The sequence below is a fragment of the Phyllobates terribilis genome, unplaced genomic scaffold (assembly GCF_046119375.1).
Source record: "Phyllobates terribilis strain yellow unplaced genomic scaffold, ASM4611937v1 Scaffold_11__3_contigs__length_659146591, whole genome shotgun sequence".
NCBI lineage: Eukaryota > Metazoa > Chordata > Amphibia > Anura > Dendrobatidae > Phyllobates > Phyllobates terribilis.
This window is the reverse complement of record NW_027362771.1, coordinates 390,660,430-390,679,461: the sequence shown is the minus strand read 5'-3', so window position 1 is coordinate 390,679,461 and position 19,032 is coordinate 390,660,430. Positions and strand designations below refer to the sequence as shown.

At 37.7% G+C, this 19,032-nt stretch overlaps 1 protein-coding gene across 1 annotated transcript in view; it reads left to right on the top strand.

The window, feature by feature from the left end:
- LOC141166379 (protein unc-13 homolog A-like) overlaps window positions 1–17,282 on the top strand; it is a 192,992-nt gene extending 175,710 nt beyond the window's left edge. The window contains exon 8 of the mRNA XM_073653014.1: window positions 16,527–17,282. Coding sequence (XP_073509115.1) covers window positions 16,527–16,646 — 120 coding nt within the window. The 3' untranslated portion in view covers window positions 16,647–17,282. The remainder of the gene's footprint in view (window positions 1–16,526) is intronic.
- Window positions 17,283–19,032: the final 1,750 nt, after the last annotated feature.

Here is a 19,032-nt window from a genome sequence, read left to right as displayed (position 1 = left end):
AAAAGCAGGATGGTGGCAAGTTCGATGGCATTACACAGTCAATACTCAGACACAGGGTGGTGTCTAATTAGAGCTTAAAAGGAATTGTGATATAATATCATTGCAGAACATCAGGCCACTTGTAAGACCCGATGTGGAGCACAGCAAAGGGCAGGAGCCACAGAGGACGGAAGTAGAGCTCGGCCCTAAATATGAGAGAGATGCGTAGTACGGAGCCTGCACAATGCACTTGATTGGTCCTTTAGCATTGCTGAAAATAATTTTCACACCTCATATACCCAAACGTAGGACTCGCCATGACCACGACTTCCATTAGAGCTTTCAGGTGCGCTTGATTCATCTCCACCAATAGCAGTGGTAACTTCACCTGCTCCCAAGCCGATCACATAATAATCAGAAAGAACTTTTAATAATAAACCTGGAAGAGCTTTTGACTGGGCATTGGCTAACATTTTGCCTTCTCTAATGATGCTATTACCTTCTCATCACCCTAATGTAGTTCCCAGGTCCTGATCACTACAATATCATCATCATCCTTAACTTTGCTGACAGTTGTTACAGAGTGGGAATATCCTTAATTCCTAGCCCCCACTTCTGATTTCCTCCTCTCAATGTGACCTGATATGCTCTGCTATCACCATATCGGCTACTAGTGTTTAAATTACCATGGCTGACATGTGCAACCAACACAGCTAGCATTTGAATCATGTCCTTCACATCCTCCGCCTCTATTTTACCCATGTCCAAAATACTGACCATTCATCTCATCCAATAAATCAACTGAAATAATTTGTGAAATATCTTCCTTCGCATCGGAGAAAGGTGTTATTGATGAAATTGAAAAGGGGAGGAATGCACAAAACACTCAAACTGATGGTGTCACTTTCAGAGATATCATCATCCTGCTGGGATAGAGACGAGTGATATTCCTTCCCTTTAATTTATGGGCTTTTAGGCAAAGAAGGACAAGTGTGATCTGCATTTGGTAGTACTACTGCCTGAATTGCTGCTATCAGTTGTTATGCTGCTGCATATGGCGCCCATATTTTTAATGCCGGTTGCTGTGGTATTGGTCCTTTTTCTTTTTGCATAATTCCATCCGTTTACATTATTTTACCACAATAGAATTAATAGAATTAACTATTCACTGTTATCAGCCACAATTTTTCACATCCCATAATGTACTAAACAAGAAATGCTAGGTCCACGTCCAAAAACAGCTGCTGCAACAGGTCACAATATTAGTGTGGTGTACAAACATTAGCCCCATCACAATATATGAGGTATATTGCCGTCATATGTAGTGTCCCTGACTTTGATGCAGGCTCCGACACTGAGCCCGCATCTTTTCCCGCACATGACAGTTGGTTTAATCATGCTGCACCCACAGCTGTTAACCTGTTAAATCCCACCATCAGTCTCTGACAGCGGGATTTAACATGCATCGGCGGGGCGCGCGTCATTCCTCACTCTCATCTGCTGAAGACCCCGGTGCCTGTCATTACGATACTCCTTTGAACACCAACTCGTGGCCGCCACTCATAAGAGATTGTCATTTCTGCAATACATAGCAGTGCTGGAGTGATCAGAGGATCACAGCTTCAAGTCTCCTAAGCGAACTATTGAATAAAGTAAAAAGTAAAAAAAAATGTTTTTAAAAATATGAAAAGCATGAACAACCCAAAAGTTCAAATCACCCCCCTTTTTGCCCCATTGAAAATAAAGCAATAAAAAAATACACATATTTGGTATCGCTACGTTTAGAAATGTTCAATCTATCAAAATATAAAATAAATTAATCTGCTTAATAAATAGCATAGCGAGAAAAAAATTAAAACTCCAGAATTGCGTTTTTAGGTCACCGCAACATTGCAATAAAATGCAATGAGGCAATCAAAACATCATACCTATCCCAAAATGTTATCAATAAAAATGTCAGCTCAAAAAATAAGCCACTACCCAGCACCCAGCCCTAGATCCTGAAAAATTAAAGCATTCCGGGTCTCAGAAAATGGCTGCAAAAGCAAAAACTTTTTTTTTGTACAAATTTTGGATTTTTTTAAAATAAAAAATAAACTATACATGTATGATATCTGTGTATCCGTACTGACCTGGATAATCATATTGTCTGGTCAGTTTTACCATATAGTGAACATGGTAAATAACCCAAAAAAGTATTGTGGAATTGCATTCTTTTTGCAATTTTACCACACTTGGAATTTTTTTTCCTGTTTTCCGTTACCCTATATGGAAAATTAATGGTTCCATTGAAAAGTCAATCTCCTCATTCAAAAAACAATCCCTCACATGGCTATATTGACGGAAATTTAAAAAAGTTATGGCTCTTGGATGAAGGGGAGAAAAAAAACGAAAATAGTTTATGACACGCGCACTTTTGAGGTACACATTTGCATTTAAATGTTTAGATTCTTTTTATTTTTAACATAATTATTCTACCTTTCCCCAAAAAAATAAACAAGAAACCCTATTTACACAAAAAGAAAATGAAAAACTACTGCAGCAACTGGCCACAATAATGAAGTTGCATGTACGCAGATTAAATTAGGTCGGTGTGCAAAAAACTTTTTACAGTATTTTGGAAAACACACACTTTGTCTGGCAGACAATGAGTTATTTTTTTCCAGCAATATTGCTGGCTTGCTTCTGGATGAATAATTAAAAAAATATGCAAGTGAAATGAAGCCGCTGCAATATTATCACTTCTGCCCCCTCTCCGATCTTATTCTCCTCCTATCCATTGAATCTCTACATTATTTGCTTTTCTTCACACACTATACCATCTGCACTACTGCTATTGTATAACACACACTATGTAGAATTAGTTTACTGTTTTTTTTTGGCTTCTGCTATATACATTGCTAAGTTGTGAGTCCTTTCACTATTCAAATTCACTTTAAAATAACTGCTGCATTCCCTGTCTCTGCTTTTACATGGTCTATGACTGTACCTCATGATTGGCCGTGCTATACCATGTGATGTGATAGCTGCAAGTAATTATGGTGAAGCTCGCCCAGCTGCGCCTGAGGTCATATAAGCCTTCTCTGGCTGCTTTAATCTTCTGCATTGTGTAAAGTCTAGTAGCAGTTAGTTTTGGCATTTTGTGGCTGGGGAATTGCTAACTGTTCAAAATTGTCAGGTCTAGCGAATTCCCAAAATTATATCACAAATTCAATTTGCTTTGAATCGATTTGCTACTCATCTTTGGTATATGTACAGTATAACATTGAAATAGAAACACCAAAAAGGAAAAGTTGTATTATGGATTTCACAGGATTGTTAGACATTTTAATGATATGTATATAATACAGAAATTGAAACAGAATTTTAAAAACATCTCAATTTAGCCATTAACAAGTTTGAGCATTATGAGCAGAAAAACTTGGACTTAAAAGCAATGGCAAGATATTAATGTGGTTATTAATGGTTGTCTAGGGAATGTTCTGTCACATTTAATATACTTTGGCCAAATCATCAAGATCTGCTGCTGGCAGTTCCATTTGCTCTTGCCAGCCAACAATGTATCATATGTGGTTTATGGGAGACAAGTCCAGAGACACTGGAGACCATGATAGCAGATTTAGGCTATGCAAGCTGCTCACACTAGCACAAGCGACATGTGACCTGGCATTGTGGTGTGAAAAATGGCTCCTGGGACACTGGAGAAATGGATTTCCCCTGTTTCCACAACCAATCAATGTAAAGTCTTGCTGTTAGTATACCTGGAATGAAGACTAGAGGGGTCCAACTACCATACATTATGTCACCCCACACTATAATCCTGAGAGTAGGATCAGTGTGATGTTTGACATGGTGGACCAGATGTTTTATCTGCTGCTCTGCCAACCTGACACACTTCATACAACAGATATGCAATGGCTGAACAGACAGGCTCAGTAATCCATGTAATGTGTCCTTTCTTCTGCAGATACAATAAGCCTTAATTTCATTGACTTTTGGGTCAGCAGTTTGAACCTATAGCAGGAAATGGTCCAGTTTGCTATGGGCATACTATGACGTCCAGCCTTCATTGTACTTTAACCCCTTTACAGCCTGGGACGTATTAGTACGCACCAGGCTGTAACCCCCGGTTCAGTGAGGGCTCCGGCGCTGAGCCCGCACTGAACCGGGCACATATCAGCTGATTATTACAGCTGACATGTGCCTGCAACAGCTGCGGGTGGAATCGCGATCCACCCGTGGCTGTTAACATGTTAAATGCCGCTGTCAATCTCTGACAGCGGCATTTAACAGCGCCGTGCCGGAAGCGCGTCACTTACCCCGCCCATCGGTGATCACTTACCCCGCCCATCGGTGACCCCGTCACGTGTTTGCGGGTCACCGATGCATGGGCGTGACAACCCTGGGTATGCTATATAGCAGAGGCGATCAGACAAGTGCTGCTTGTAGTCTCCTATGGAGACTATAGAAGCAAGCAAAAAGTGAAAAAAAAAATGGTTTTAAAAATATTTAAAAAATTAAAAAAATATAAAAGTTTAAATCACCTCCCTTTCGCCCCATTCAAAATAAAATAATAAAAAAAAAAACACATACAAATATTTGGTATCGCGGTGTTCAGAATCGCCCGATCTATCAATATAAAAAAATAATTAATCCGATTGGTAAACGGCGTAACAAGAAAAAAATTCTAAACGCCAGAATTACGTTTTTTGGTCGCTGCAAAATTGCAATAACAGGCGATCAAAACATCGAATCTACCCCAAAATGATATCGATAAAAACTGCAGCTCAGCGTGCAAAAAATAAGCCCTCACCCAGCCTCAGATCCCAAAAAATGGAGATGCTATGGGTCTTGGAAAATGGCGCCTTTTTTTTTTTTTTTTTTTTTTTTAGCAAACTTTGGAATTTTTTTTCACCACTTAAATAAAAAAGAACCTATACATGTTTGGTGTCTATGAACTCGTAATGACATGGAGAATAATAATGGCAGGTCAGTTTTAGCATTCAATGAACGTGGTAAAAAAATAAAAAAAACATGTGTGGTATTGCACTTTTTTTGCAATTTCACCACACTTGGAATTTTTTTCCCGTTTTCCCGTACACGATATGGTAAAACCAGTAACATTGTTCAAAAGTACAACTCGTCCCGCCCTCACACGGCCATATTGACCAAAAAATAAAAATGCTATGGCTCTGGGAACAAGGGGAGCAAAAAACGAAAATGCAAAAACGGAAAATCCCAGGGTAGCGAAAGGGTTAAGGGTATTCAGCTGGTGGCTTTCTCACATCCAAAAAGTACAAGTTATCATGTGCAAACATGAAAAACCATACATCTGTTAAAATGAGTCAGGCATGGATAAGTGCCGAATTTCATTCATTTAAAGGTGATACAAATAATGAGATTGGCATCTGCCTGCCTGTCAGTTTAATACACTGATCTGCTGCCACCAGTGCCCATGGCTCATGCACAACTGGTAATCTGCGCCATGTCCGTCATGTCATACTGTTCTACATATTTTCAAAACTTGCCACATTCAGTTATAAAATGAGCCATTTCTTAATGATTTTGACCTCCTGAATTCAAATTTGACAATGACAATTTTTATTTGGCTCTTGTTTTATAACAAAGAGTTTTCAGTTTACTGCTACATATAATTAATGCATAAAAATTTCAGTACTTTGAAACATTATTTTTTGCAAATGTAAAGATGCATAATATTTTGTTATGCCAATTTTCTGATATTTATTTAGAGGAAACTTAGCTACAATTCAGGTAACTAAAACATGTCTAAACACTATTTCAAATTATAAACAGTTACAGAAATTGCACTACAAAATTTGGTCCTCATTCAGTAAAAACTCTTTTTTGCTTGTCTCTTGTACTCCTGCATTGGATCACATCTTACATTTGTCCAACAGTAATCTGCAAGCATCGATGGATTCCATTTTCTTTTAGATATTTTCCACATAGCCGCAATCTCTTGGTGAAATCTCTCACCGTACTCAACTCTCAGTGCTCGGCGGTTTGAGGGAAAAAAAAAGTCTAGATGCTAATGTAAGAAATTAATCTCTAAGGACATCTCACAGCCAGATTCTTATATGTTTCGAGGAGTTTTTCCACCAACTCTTCATAATTATCTCCTCTTGAGTTTCTAAAAAATGTGTTACCACTAATGTGAATACTACCCATGCAGCCATTGCCCTACAAGAAATGGAGAAACTCCTCATCTTAAAGAAGCTTACAAGTCTGAGGCCAATAAAGACTCCTTCCTTTATCTTTGCTTCACTCAACCTTGGAAATGTATCAATGAGATACTTGAATGCTTTTGCATTTTTATCCATTGCCTTTATAAAGTTCTTCATTAGGCCCAACTTGATATGCAATGGTGGTAACAAAATCTTATGTGGTTCAACAAGTGCTGGATGTAGGATATTTTTACTCCCTGGCTGAAGTAAATGTCGGAGATGCCAATCTCTTTTATTATAGCCATATTCTCTTGCACTCACACAGAAAACAGCAGTACTTTATGTGTCCACCCTGGCGACCAAGTAAGAGGGCAATCACCTTTAAGTCACCACAGAAGGGCCACAAAGTTTGGTCATAGTTCAGGCACCTCAACAGCTGTTTAATGTTGTCGTAGGTGTCTTTTGTGTGGTCTATAAAACCAACTGGAATTGAAGGTAGCTCATTGCCATTATGCAGCAAGATGGCTTTTAGGCTTGTTTTGGACGAATCAATGAAGAGCCTCCATTCCTCTGGATTATGACTTATCTTCAGAGCTTCCATTAAGCAGTTAATGTTGTTGCTGAAGAAATATTGGATTTCATCACGCTTGCGGAACAAAGAAATCCGAGCATCGCTCGCTAGAAGGTTCCACTACTGTCGCCTGGAACCTAAGAGCTCAGCATTACTCTTGGGCAGATCCAAATCTCTAACAAGATCGTTCAGTTCACTTTGTGTTATAAGGTGTGGTTCAGTTGAGGTTGCTGACAGAAAGTCTTGGTCATGAGAGGAAGATGCCCTCTTGTTCCTCACTATATGTCTGGGTCGTGAGAAGAAGTGCCCTCTTCTTCCTTGCTTGATTCGACTGAAAAGTTTCTGGTGCATTTGGAGCTGGCAGTTCTTTGTTCTTCTATATGTGGTACTGGGCATATTGCACATAGAATGTTTGGATACTGTAAAATCCAATTCTTCCTTGAAACTCCTTTCCCAATGAGGGGCACCATGCAGAAATAGCAATTGGCAGTTTGATCGGTTGGCTCTCTCCAGATCATTGTGACTGTAAGAGGCATAGATTGCCTCTTCCCTTGCAACCACTGGGTAAGATGTGATGCACATCAATTGCAGCATATGTATGGAGCCCAACTCTTGTCATGATCTTCTATTCTGCAACCAAAATACAGGTTGTAGTCTTTCCTTATCATGGTAGTCAATTTTTGCCTTTGTGACGCAAAAGTGACTTCTTCGCATATGTAGCAAAAACTGCCTACTTTGTTAATGTAAGAACAACGCGTATCTGAAAAAACATAGAATCATGTCAATATGCTAAGAAACTAAGCTAAGAAATCCTCAAACTGTATACCTTACATAGAGAACATTTATAAAAGTAGGTGATGCAACTGTAATTAGGATTACATCTTTGGAGCTGAGTTGGTGTTTTTTGATTGGTCACCCTAATATGATAGAATATTGAAGGCTCAATAGACTAAATAGATTATGTATAAATGGTGACATAAGTATTATAAGAAAAAAATGCAATATGTGCTGTGGTTCCACCTCTGTGTCTCTAAGAATATCTAAACTGAATATTCAGGTCAATGGACATCCTGCTGACTTATTAAGCTGAAATTCTAATTCGTCCAAAGAGTAAATAAATAAATCCATACTGCAGAGTATCTCCAATACACTCACTTGCAATTTTGCTGGATTGCTGATGTCTGTGCAGATGATCTGGATTAGACAAGGCAAAGGGAGTTAAATGTATGCTCCCTATAGAGGACTTGCGGTATAGCTTATAAAGCTGTCTGTGGGACTTGAGAAGATTAAAATTCATTTTTATTAAGATTAAAATATTTTCAACGATTCAACACCTCCGGACCAAATAAATAAGAAAAAAAACATTATATATCTTACTATAAAAGTGATTCCATAGGACCAAGTCCGCACCAAGCTCACCATCCACAGATATTTTGCGGGAGGAGCAAAATATCTACGTGGATGGCAGACTTGGTGCGGATCTGGTCCTATGGAAACGCTTTATAGAGGATTTTTTTATTTGGTCAGGAGGTGTTGAATCATTGAAAATATTTTTAAATGATCTTAATAAAAATGAATTTTATTTGAATTTTACAGAAACGTATAGTAATCAAATGGTGAATTTTTTTAGATATCATAGTTTGTAATGAAGGAAAAAAAGAAAATCATTAATAGCAGAAACATACAATAAATCCACTGACAGTAACAGCTACATTCTTTTTTGTAGCTTCCATCTACCAGTATGGCTTATAAATGTCCCTAGGGGTCAACTAAAAACTGAATTGCACGAAAACAGAGTATTTTAATAGTGGAACAGACCATATGTTAAATGAAGGACATTTGAACAAAATGGATATGAAAAAGAATTTAAAAAAAAAAGCAAAAAATGAAGTAGATAAAATGAATAGAGAACTATTGCTACAAGATAAAAATACTGACAACAAAAAAAATAAAATAAGTAAATATGAGTCTATGAAAGAAAACAATCCTAACCATAAAAGTAATATTCCATTCATTACACAAAGGATCACAAGTTGTTAAAAAAATAATTAAAAAAAACATTGGTCACTTTTATGAGAGAACAAAATTATGGGGAATTTGATTCCCAAAAAATCCTAGTTTTGTATGCTGAAAGGGCATAGAACTAAATATGTCAAATGGCCAACAAAGGGTTAACAATTAGTCTGAGTAAACCTCCATCTATGTATACTTACCTGACATGGAGGAAGCCTAAACCCTGAGGAAGAAGAACCGTACTTTCGAAATGCATAGGACCAGGAGCATTGGTTAACATTTGTCTATGGACTTTCTGTAGTGTGGTGACAGCACAAATCTCAGAGCAGTTTACTCAACAGCTTCCATTTTGGTGCGGTGCTACCTGCCGGCGCTTCGCTCAGATACTCGGAGCTACAAGACTAATCTTCTCAAGTTCCACAGACAGCTTTTCAAGCTGCACCGAAAAGTCCTCTATTGGGAACATCAAATACGTTTTACTCCCTTCGTCTTCTCTAATCCGATTCATCTGCACGGATATCAGTAACTCAGGAAAATTGCAAGTGATCGTGTTGAGATACTCCGCAGTACGGGTTTATTCATTTACTCTTTGGATGAATTTGAATTTCATCTTCATAAGCCAGCAGGTTGGATGTCCATTGACCTGTATACTCAATTTAGACATTCATAGAGACATAGAGGTGGAACCACAGCTCATAATGCATTTTTTTCTTGTAATACTTATGACACCTTTTTTTATAGAAAAATTGAGTCTATTATTTACTATCATTATTGCATTATTGGTAACTAGTCTATTACATGATCTATTTAGTTTATTGAGCCTTCACTATGCTATCATGTTAGGGTGACCAATCAAAAAACGCCAACTCAGCTCCGATGATGTAATATTAATTATAGTTTCATCACCTACTTTTATAAATGCTCTCTGTGTAAGGTATTCAGGTTCTCATAACAACTGACAGGTGTTATTAGTAATTACAATCTCCTCTGGATTTTGAAAATTAGAGCCAATCAGCAAATGTAAGCATCACATTCATTTTCAGCTCCACAAAATTAGTTAAGTTCATCTGTTTTCGTCTCTGAACCAATTTGACTGTAGAACAGTGTTATCTATACTGTCAGGCCCTGCACCTCCATACATCTCCTTTCCTGTCTTGTGTTATTCTACAGTGTGTGATTGCTGCCACTGTTGCTATGTGCACACACACATTTCCTGTGCTTGTTCAGTGTGTCGTATAGCTACATTGTACTGCTGTTGCAAAGTTTACCTTCTTCAGGGTGAACAAACATGAAACAGTTACGAACATAGTGATATTTTTTTCATGAATTATTGCCATTGCCTCTTTCTTTGCTTTGAAATCAGATAATCTGTTTCCTACATAAAGGGATAATTTTTGGACAGCTTGATAAAAAGCCATTGTAATTGTTAATTCATTTTACAAATAGCAAAGTTTTACAGATGCCAAAAAGGTATACTTTTTTCACTACTAGTTGCAAAGCAGTTACTTTTTTACTTGTTTCTGCCCATTAAGTAAAAGGATATTTTTTGCACAGCTTGAGAATACAGTATTGTTTTTTCATTTTGCAAATATCAAATGTCTGGCTGATTCTAAAATAAGGATGATTTTTGTACGGCATGCTAAAAACTTGCCATAGCTTCTTCTTTATCCAAAACGTAAACATGTTCCTCTCTTCTGCTTTCAAAACAGATATGATTTTGATATGGGTTGTAAAAAAGCTATTACTTCTTCATTTAGAAAAAAAAATTTGATACACACCAGATAGGAATCATTTTTGCACCAACTCTTGTGAAAAAGCCATGACTTCTTTTGTTTGTGCCATCTGTGTATAAACAACTGCAAGGCAGGCATCTGTCCCCCCCCAAAATATAATTTTTACAAGTATAAAAGCCTATAAAGCCTGTTAATGCATTGTGCTGTTAAACAGGCTGTTGGTTACCAGTAGTTACTAGATACGATACACTGTATTGATCCCGAGGGAAATTGTAGTATCTGTTTATATGGTGAGGTTACTTGATATTTCTAAGGCAGTGTTCGTGTTAAGGAGCTCTTAAGGGTTTCAGTGCAGTCCTAGATGACCTCAGAGTGTTACACATCTTTTCTGAACAATTAAAGACTTAGCCGTACTGACAATTTGCAGTACATTGATTCACTGTCAATCAAATTTTTAGGAACAAATTTGTTCAAACTAGCGAATCTAAGAAATACCTCATCTATTGCTGAAGATGCACATTTTTTGGATTTCTATCTTTGACTGTCTCTATTGTTTTACCATATATAGCCTATTCTTTGAAAATTATTATCGTGTCTGGGACTGAGATGCAGAAAAATTCACCTCCAAAGGTCATCATCATGATGATTGTGCATCTTCTTAGTTATGATGTAGCAGAAGAACATCAAGCTTGCATTTAACATTTTTCATTTTCTATATTTACTCAACCAGCTAGAGTTTTATCCTAAAAGGTATATTTTATATTCCAGAATAAATAAAAGTGAAATCTGAAAAACATTTGAAATATTCTTGGATTTCTAAATTACAGTCGTTCCATCGTGAAAAATATCTTTTTAGAGTTAGGTAGTTGATAGATTTTTCTGGGAAAAGATGGTGAACTGAGCTGAATGTCACTGGTCATGGCTGTGATGTTAGGAGAACTATATAAAATTAAGCAATTTTCTAAGTGTAAGGAAATCATAGATATTCTAGACCCTTATGACTTGCAGAGTTTTGCAACTAACAAACTAAATTATAATAATGATTTCTTTCATTCTGTACTAATGTAGTATTGATGTAAACTATATACTTTGAAAATATTAGTTTTCTCTAACAACATTATAACGTTCTGACGATCCAGTTATACAATTCTTGGTTACTTTGTTTTAATAAAACATGAAAAGATTTTTGTTTATATGTTTTAGGCTAAAAAGTGACTTCAGGCATTGCATAATATACATGATTGAATCTTGCTTCACTATTTGGCTATTCCACACAGGGCCAGAATTATTGAGGGTGTAAAGGTAAAAGTTGCATGGATAATATACTGTATATATGACAAATGGATGGTTGGGCCCTGTTACACATTTTGCATTGGGGCTTAAATTTATGTCTCAGGTTCCAGTAGTTAACATGGGTTTGGCAATGCCAGGAGATTGTTTAGTTCATTGCCTAAATTTATCGTGTCAAAAAGTTTGGTAGGAATTAAAAGTGAAGACTGGTTCTTATGAGTCCATTCATCACAGGAAAGGGAACTCTTCATACAGTGATAGAGTTGGTGTGAATCGCTTTACAGAATCCTGCCAATTGGCCAATTCTTGACCACTGCATGGAAGTAGTGATGAGCGAGCATGTTCATTACTCGAGATTTGCGAGCATGCTCGGGTGTTTTCCGAATATCTTCAGCGTGCTCTGGTGTTATGTTTGAGTCACGCCGAGCTCATGTTTTGCGACTGTTTGACAGCTTTTATACATGTGAGGAATGCCTGTTTCGTAGGCATTCCTCACATGTATTAAAGCTGTCAAACAGTCGCAAATCATGTGCACAAAGTGACTAAAACATAACGGTCGAGCACGCTGAAGATACTTGGCGAGCACCCGAGCATGCTCGACGAAAGGGTTAACAGAACATACTTGCTCATCACTAGATGGAAGCCCTGAGAACCGTCTCCCTTTTCCCGGCACTTAAGGCTCTTCTTTTCACTATCTAGCCTGGCACGACATCATCATTGCAGCATGATGCATATGTTATGTCGCACCAGGCCCGGCTAATCAAAAGAAGAACCACGGATGCCGGGAGGTAAGAGAATGTTTTCAGGGCTCTCATCCAGCGGCCACAGATTACTGACCTCTGAGTCAATTTGCACTAACTTTATACAGTGTCATCCAAAAACATTTATAAAACCATAGTGACAGTCATGGAAGAGACTATTCCTGTTTCAGTATATCAGAAGTGAAAAAGGAAGATTTATTCCGATGTTGAAAAGAAAAATTCAAACTCATTAAATACATTTAAATTATGAATGGATGGATAGATAGATTGCACAAATTCAAGAAAACTTGAGATTTAATCAATGTTTTATTACCGATGATAAAACATTGAGTATAAAACAATGCCTGGCATACTCTACAGCTAATTAGATTAATAGATTTTTTCTATAGATATATAACTCATATTGTGATATATATATATTTATATATGTGTCTATATATGTACAATACAGACCAAAAGTTTGGACACACCTTCTCATTTAAAGATTTTTCTGTATTTTCATGGCTTTGAAAATTGTACATTCACACTGAAGGCATCAAAACTATGAATTAACACATGTGGAATTAAATACTTCACAAAAAAGTGTGAAACAACTGAAAATATGTCTTATATTCTAGGTTCTTCAAAGTAGCCACCTTTTGCTTTGATGACTGCTTTGCACACTCTTGGCATTCTCTTGATGAGCTTCAAGAGGTAGTCACCGGAAATGGTCTTCCAACAATCTTGAAGGAGTTCCCAGAGATGCTTAGCACTTGTTGGCCCTTTTGCCTTCACTCTGCGGTTCAGCTCACCCCAAACCTTCTTGATTGGGTTCAGGTCTGGTGACTGTGGAGGCCATGTCATCTGGTGTAGCACCCCATCACTCTCCTTCTTGGTCAAATAGCCCTTACACAGCCTGGAGGTGTGTTTGGGGTCATTGTCCTGTTGAAAAATAAATGATGGTCCAACTAAACGCAAACCGGATGGAATAGCATGCCGCTGCAAGATGCTGTGGTAGCCATGCTGGTTCAGTATGCCTTCAATTTTTAATAAATCCCCAACAGTGTCACCAGCAAAGCACCCCCACACCATCACACCTCCTCCTCCATGCTTCACGGTGGGAACCAGGCATGTAGAGTCCATCCGTTCACCTTTTCTGCGTCGCACAAAGACACGGTGGTTGGAACCAAAGATCTCAAATTTGGACTCATCAGACCAAAGCACAGATTTCCACTGGTCTAATGTCCATTCCTTGTGTTCTTTAGCCCAAACAAGTCTCTTCTCCTTGTTGCCTGTCCTTAGCAGTGGTTTCCTAGCAGCTATTTTTCCATGAAGGCCTGCTGCACAAAGTCTCCTCTTAACAGTTGTTGAAGAGATGTGTCTGCTGCTAGAACTCTGTGTGTCATTGACCTGGTCTCTAATCTGAGCTGCTGTTAACCTGCGACTTCTGAGGCTGGTGACTCGGATAAACTTATCCTCAGAAGCAGAGGTGACTCTAGGTCTTCCTTTTCTGGGGCGGTCCTCATGTGAGCCAGTTTCTTTGTAGCGCTTGATGGTTTTTGCAACTACACTTGGGGACACTTTCAAAGTTTTCCCAATTTTTCGCACTGACTGACCTTCATTTCTTAAAGTAATGATGGCAACTCATTATTCTTTAATTAGCTGCTTTTTTTCTTGCCATAATACAAATTCTAACAGTCTATTCAGTAGGACTATCAGCTGTGTATCCACCAGACTTCTGCACAACACAACTGATGGTCCCAACCCCATTTATAAGGCAAGAAATCCCACTTATTAAACCTGACAGGGCACACCTGTGAAGTGAAAACCATTTCCAGTGACTACCTCTTGAAGCTCATCAAGAGAATGCCAAGAGTGTGCAAAGCAGTCATCAAAGCAAAAGGTGGCCACTTTGAAGAACCTAGAATATAAGACATATTTTCAGTTGTTTCACACTTTTTTGTTAAGTATATAATTCCACATGTGTTAATTCATAGTTTTGATGCCTTCAGTGTGAATGTACAATTTTCATAGTCATGAAAATACAGAAAAATATTTAAATGAGGTGTGTCCAAACTTTTGGTCTGTACTGTATATAGATGTATATCTACTTCTATATATATATATATATAATATATATATATATATATATATATATATATATATAATATCACAATATGAGTTTATTTTTCTATTGATTCTAGCTTATTTAAAAAATGTCCAGTTAGTAATTGTTGAAGCAGGCATGTATGTATGGGAAATTACCAGCAGAGGGTGCTCTAAGAGCATTTCCTGAAAGAACGCACCACAATTTAATTCTGTTTGATATTAGGAAAAAAAAAACACTTCCTATTGACTGATACATGAATATGTTCAATAATAAATTACTAATTTTCTTAAAAGTAATTTCTTTATTATAGAGCTTAGAAATGTTTTTTTTGTTTTGTTTCATGTATCAGTGACACAGAATGTAAGCAAATAGATAATATACATATCTTAATAAATAGTACAAGTATCTGTTGTGGAGGGTTTGGAGGGAGACCTGCGTACACAAAGGGACACATTTATTAAAAGATTGGTGCCATCTTCTTTTTTCATGAGTGCACAGCTCTCAAGCTTCCCTCTTTTATATTTTCTTGGGATTCGGCGCCTCATTGACAGTTCAGGTCAGCAGCTTTGTCGCTTTATTGACCCAAGCTCTGCTCTCCTGATGTTGCTGTGTGAGTAGACTTTGCCTCTGGATTTCAGAAACACAGTGGAATTGGAGCTGGCTTGGATCAGAAGCTGCCATCACTAGACAGCAATCCTAGCCGGCACCAGTACACTGCTTACAAGCTCACTAGGAAAGAGCTTGTAGCGCTGGGCATAGTCAGCTGGTTCCTTTGGTAACTAGGAGTAAACCATAAAATAAATAAAGATTTGGGGAGATCATCGCCAAACTTTAAGTAAAATGTAAAGTTGCTTGATTTTACAAATTTACCATGTTACAAGGTGGGATTAAGGCTAACATTTCAAACAACACCTTGTTGGATTAAAATGAGCATATCGGCAAATATTGTGCATCTTAGGCTGTCCTTTTGACAGAATATAACTTGGCCAGATTACACCACAAAATGTGCCATTTTCTGTTTGTTCGCCTAATAATTTGTCAGTAATATGCAGACCACACCCATTTTGATCTGACCACTCCCACTTTTAGCATTTTGTTGATTACAGCATGTCGATCGAATTCTTTTTCCCAGTTTTGACACACACAAGAATTTGCAGTGATTTTCGCCATAGATTACAGGTAAAACTGTTTTGAATTGAATAATAAGTTCCCCGTAGAGTTCATAATGAACGCTGTGTTTTCAAGTCAATTTCACCCGATACCTGGCATAACTGCAGTGATACAACAGATTAAGATTTATTGAAAACCACTTGAAGTGCCTAGAATAGCATCACACGCTTGCATTCAATTTCTGTCCAGCACTAGAAGAAAATGACGAGTACTTAGGACCTCACTTAATTCAATACATATCACAAAGTTTTATATAGTTTGTATTTTTGCTCGTCGATTGCTTTCTGTGCCCCACTTTTCATTAAACTTTAGAAACGTTTAAAATATACTGTGCATGGATTATTGCTGTGCATTGTGCTGTAGTGGTGCACATCGTATGACCTTGTAACCCAGTGAAAGATGCTAGAATTGGGAGGGCATGTTCTTAAAAAGTCATTTGATTTTCCTACCCTAAACCACTGTTATAGAGAACAGTGCTTTACAATAGCTTTCTCCTCATGTCCTTGTCAAAACTGTGAATGTTAGGATTGTGTAATAAATGAAGTTGTAATAGAGCATGCACCATATTCTAATGATCCCTCAAGAGTCATCTGGGTGTGCTGTTTAGAGTTAGGTGCTTCTAAGCCCGCTTTGGCTTGGCTGACCTCACAATACATTATCCTAAGCAATGTGGAAATGAAGTACATAATTATTTATTTATTATACATTACTTATATACCGCCATTAATTCCACAGCACTTTACAAACATCATCATCACTGTCCCCATTGGGGCTCACAATCTACACTCCCTATCAGTATATCTTTGGAGTATGGGAGGAAACCAGAGAACCAGGAAGAAACCCATGCAAACATGAAGAGAACATACAAGCTCCTTGCAGAGGTTGTCTTTGGTGGGATTTGCACCCAGGACCCCAGCACTGCAAATCAATAGTTCTAACCACTGAGCCACTGTGCTGCCCCTGCTTTACTGTACATTGGGTGAAATATCATGCTGCATCATGCTTTATTGTACATTGGGTGCTGCCAGAGTTGGCTTGGAATTACGTATTTTGGCCTGTCTAAAGTCAATCAAATCAGTTGGGCCATGAGACAGAATTGTCCTTACCCAGGCACCGCCCGTATTCTTTTCTTTTAGAGGTATTTATACACAAATTTGAAAAGCATTGTTAATATGGTGTTATGTAGGGAAATGTATAGCAAAATAGTATATTCTATGGTAGAGGTTGAGGGTTCCCTTTATTGTGACTGCCAATATATATATATATGGTGAGCCTACCCAGTATACATATACAGTCTAATGTCAAAGAGGGATAACAGAGAATGCAAATCGTTTGATAAGATGTTGGATGATAAGGATGAGGTTCCAGCTTATGACTGACGAGGTAGTTGCCTACTACAAGAATTTTAGCCGCATATAGTCATGCTAAGCACATTACTTAATTTGGCAAGACAAAACAGATGGTGAACAGCAGATCAAGAGAGAGCAGCCTTATGCATCAATAATGAGCAATGTGACAGACACTTGGAGTCTTGCAGTAACCCTCCCAGTACACTTACAATAGCTGCACAACTACAGCACATTGCAACACATATATATTACTAGGCATTAATCAAGTTAGATTACTACCTGCAGCGCAGTACAATACATGACTATATAGAGGAACAAGTGGGTATCTATTGACTTAAGAAATAGCAAATGCTCCACTAAATAACATAAGATTTCTGCATGTGTAATTGTGCTGTAACACTGCTTGTCAGTTTGGCCTTTTATCTGTTTTGTGTATCGTTTTCACTATTAAAATCCTCATTGTTATGTAAAGTACATGTTCATTTTTGGATATCCTTTCTTAAATAATATCTACCTCCTGAAATCTACCTTCAGCCTCGTCATAGCCTTAAGCTTCTGCTGCTTTATACTGACGGTCCACTAGCATAGACTGACTGCTGACCCATTTCAATTCCAACATGAAGTCCATGTTAGGCTATGTTCTCACTAGGCGTCTTTTTTCTACAGCAAAACCTGCTCTCGTGGCAGAAAAGAAGCAGCATCAAAAACGCAGGTTTTTGTGTGTATTTTGCTGCGTTTTTGGTGTGTTTTTTAGGATCCCAAAGTTCAGCTTTGCTTCCACCACAGAAGCATGAACACAGGTCACCAATGCAAGACATATGTGAAACCATATTAACTAGAATTACAAATGTAAAAGTGGGGGAGGTGAATTGTTCAGGAATAGTTTACCTAAGACATTGGCAGTGCATTGAGTTTGTAGGACACTGTTTACTTTCACACTTTGATTTGCCATAGAGTTGCTCAGACATTGTTCAATTTCACACTTTGGTTGGCCACAGGTATTGTTCAATCTCACACCTTGGTCAGCCAATGTTTACTTTGTACACATCACTAATTTAATTAAACTATACTAATCTTAACTGCTATGTCAAGTGACCAAGACAAGATGATTGAAAATCATAAGAATAAATGGGTTTCACACACTGCTGTACTTGCTTTTTTTCGCTACAAATGCAGAAAAACCTGATACCTGCAATTTTTGCAGCGGTTTTTTGCACCACCCATTGTTTTCAATGGGTGAAAAACGCTGAAAGAATTGACATGCTCTATTGTGCAAGAAAACATGCAAAACACAAAATACTTTTTACAAAAAAAAAAACAGCTTGAGATTTCTGAAATCTCATAGACTTTGCTGGTACTGTAAAACGCAGCTGAAAATTTGCATAAAAATACTGAAAAAAACGCCTAGTGTGAATACAGCCTTACACTAGAGCTCTGTTAGAACACTAAAAAGACAGAAATGACTGACACTGAGGCTCATGACTTTTACTCAGAAGCCTCAACCCTGAATTGTTTGGATATTATGGGTTCTGCTAGGGGATTAGTTTTGGTTTTTATCATTTTGACAGCGTATATAGCTCAGCATTTTCCACTATTCCCACTGACAAAAGTGACTGCTGATGATGAAGACTCCAAAAGGAGACCCAATGCAAATATGACCATAGCCTCAGAATCACTTATATAATATATAGAATATACTGTATATGAAATTGCTCTTGGTAATGATTTTAAGCCTATCAATATATTATATATAACTATACTTTTACTAGTCTAATTTTTTTTAGCTAATCTTTTTTCCCAGAGAATCCTTTTTTTCTTGATTCTCCCTGTATCCTCTTTTTCTGCTTCCATCTATAGTTGGTCAGCTGCTTTGTGAAGGTCCTTTTCTGGGA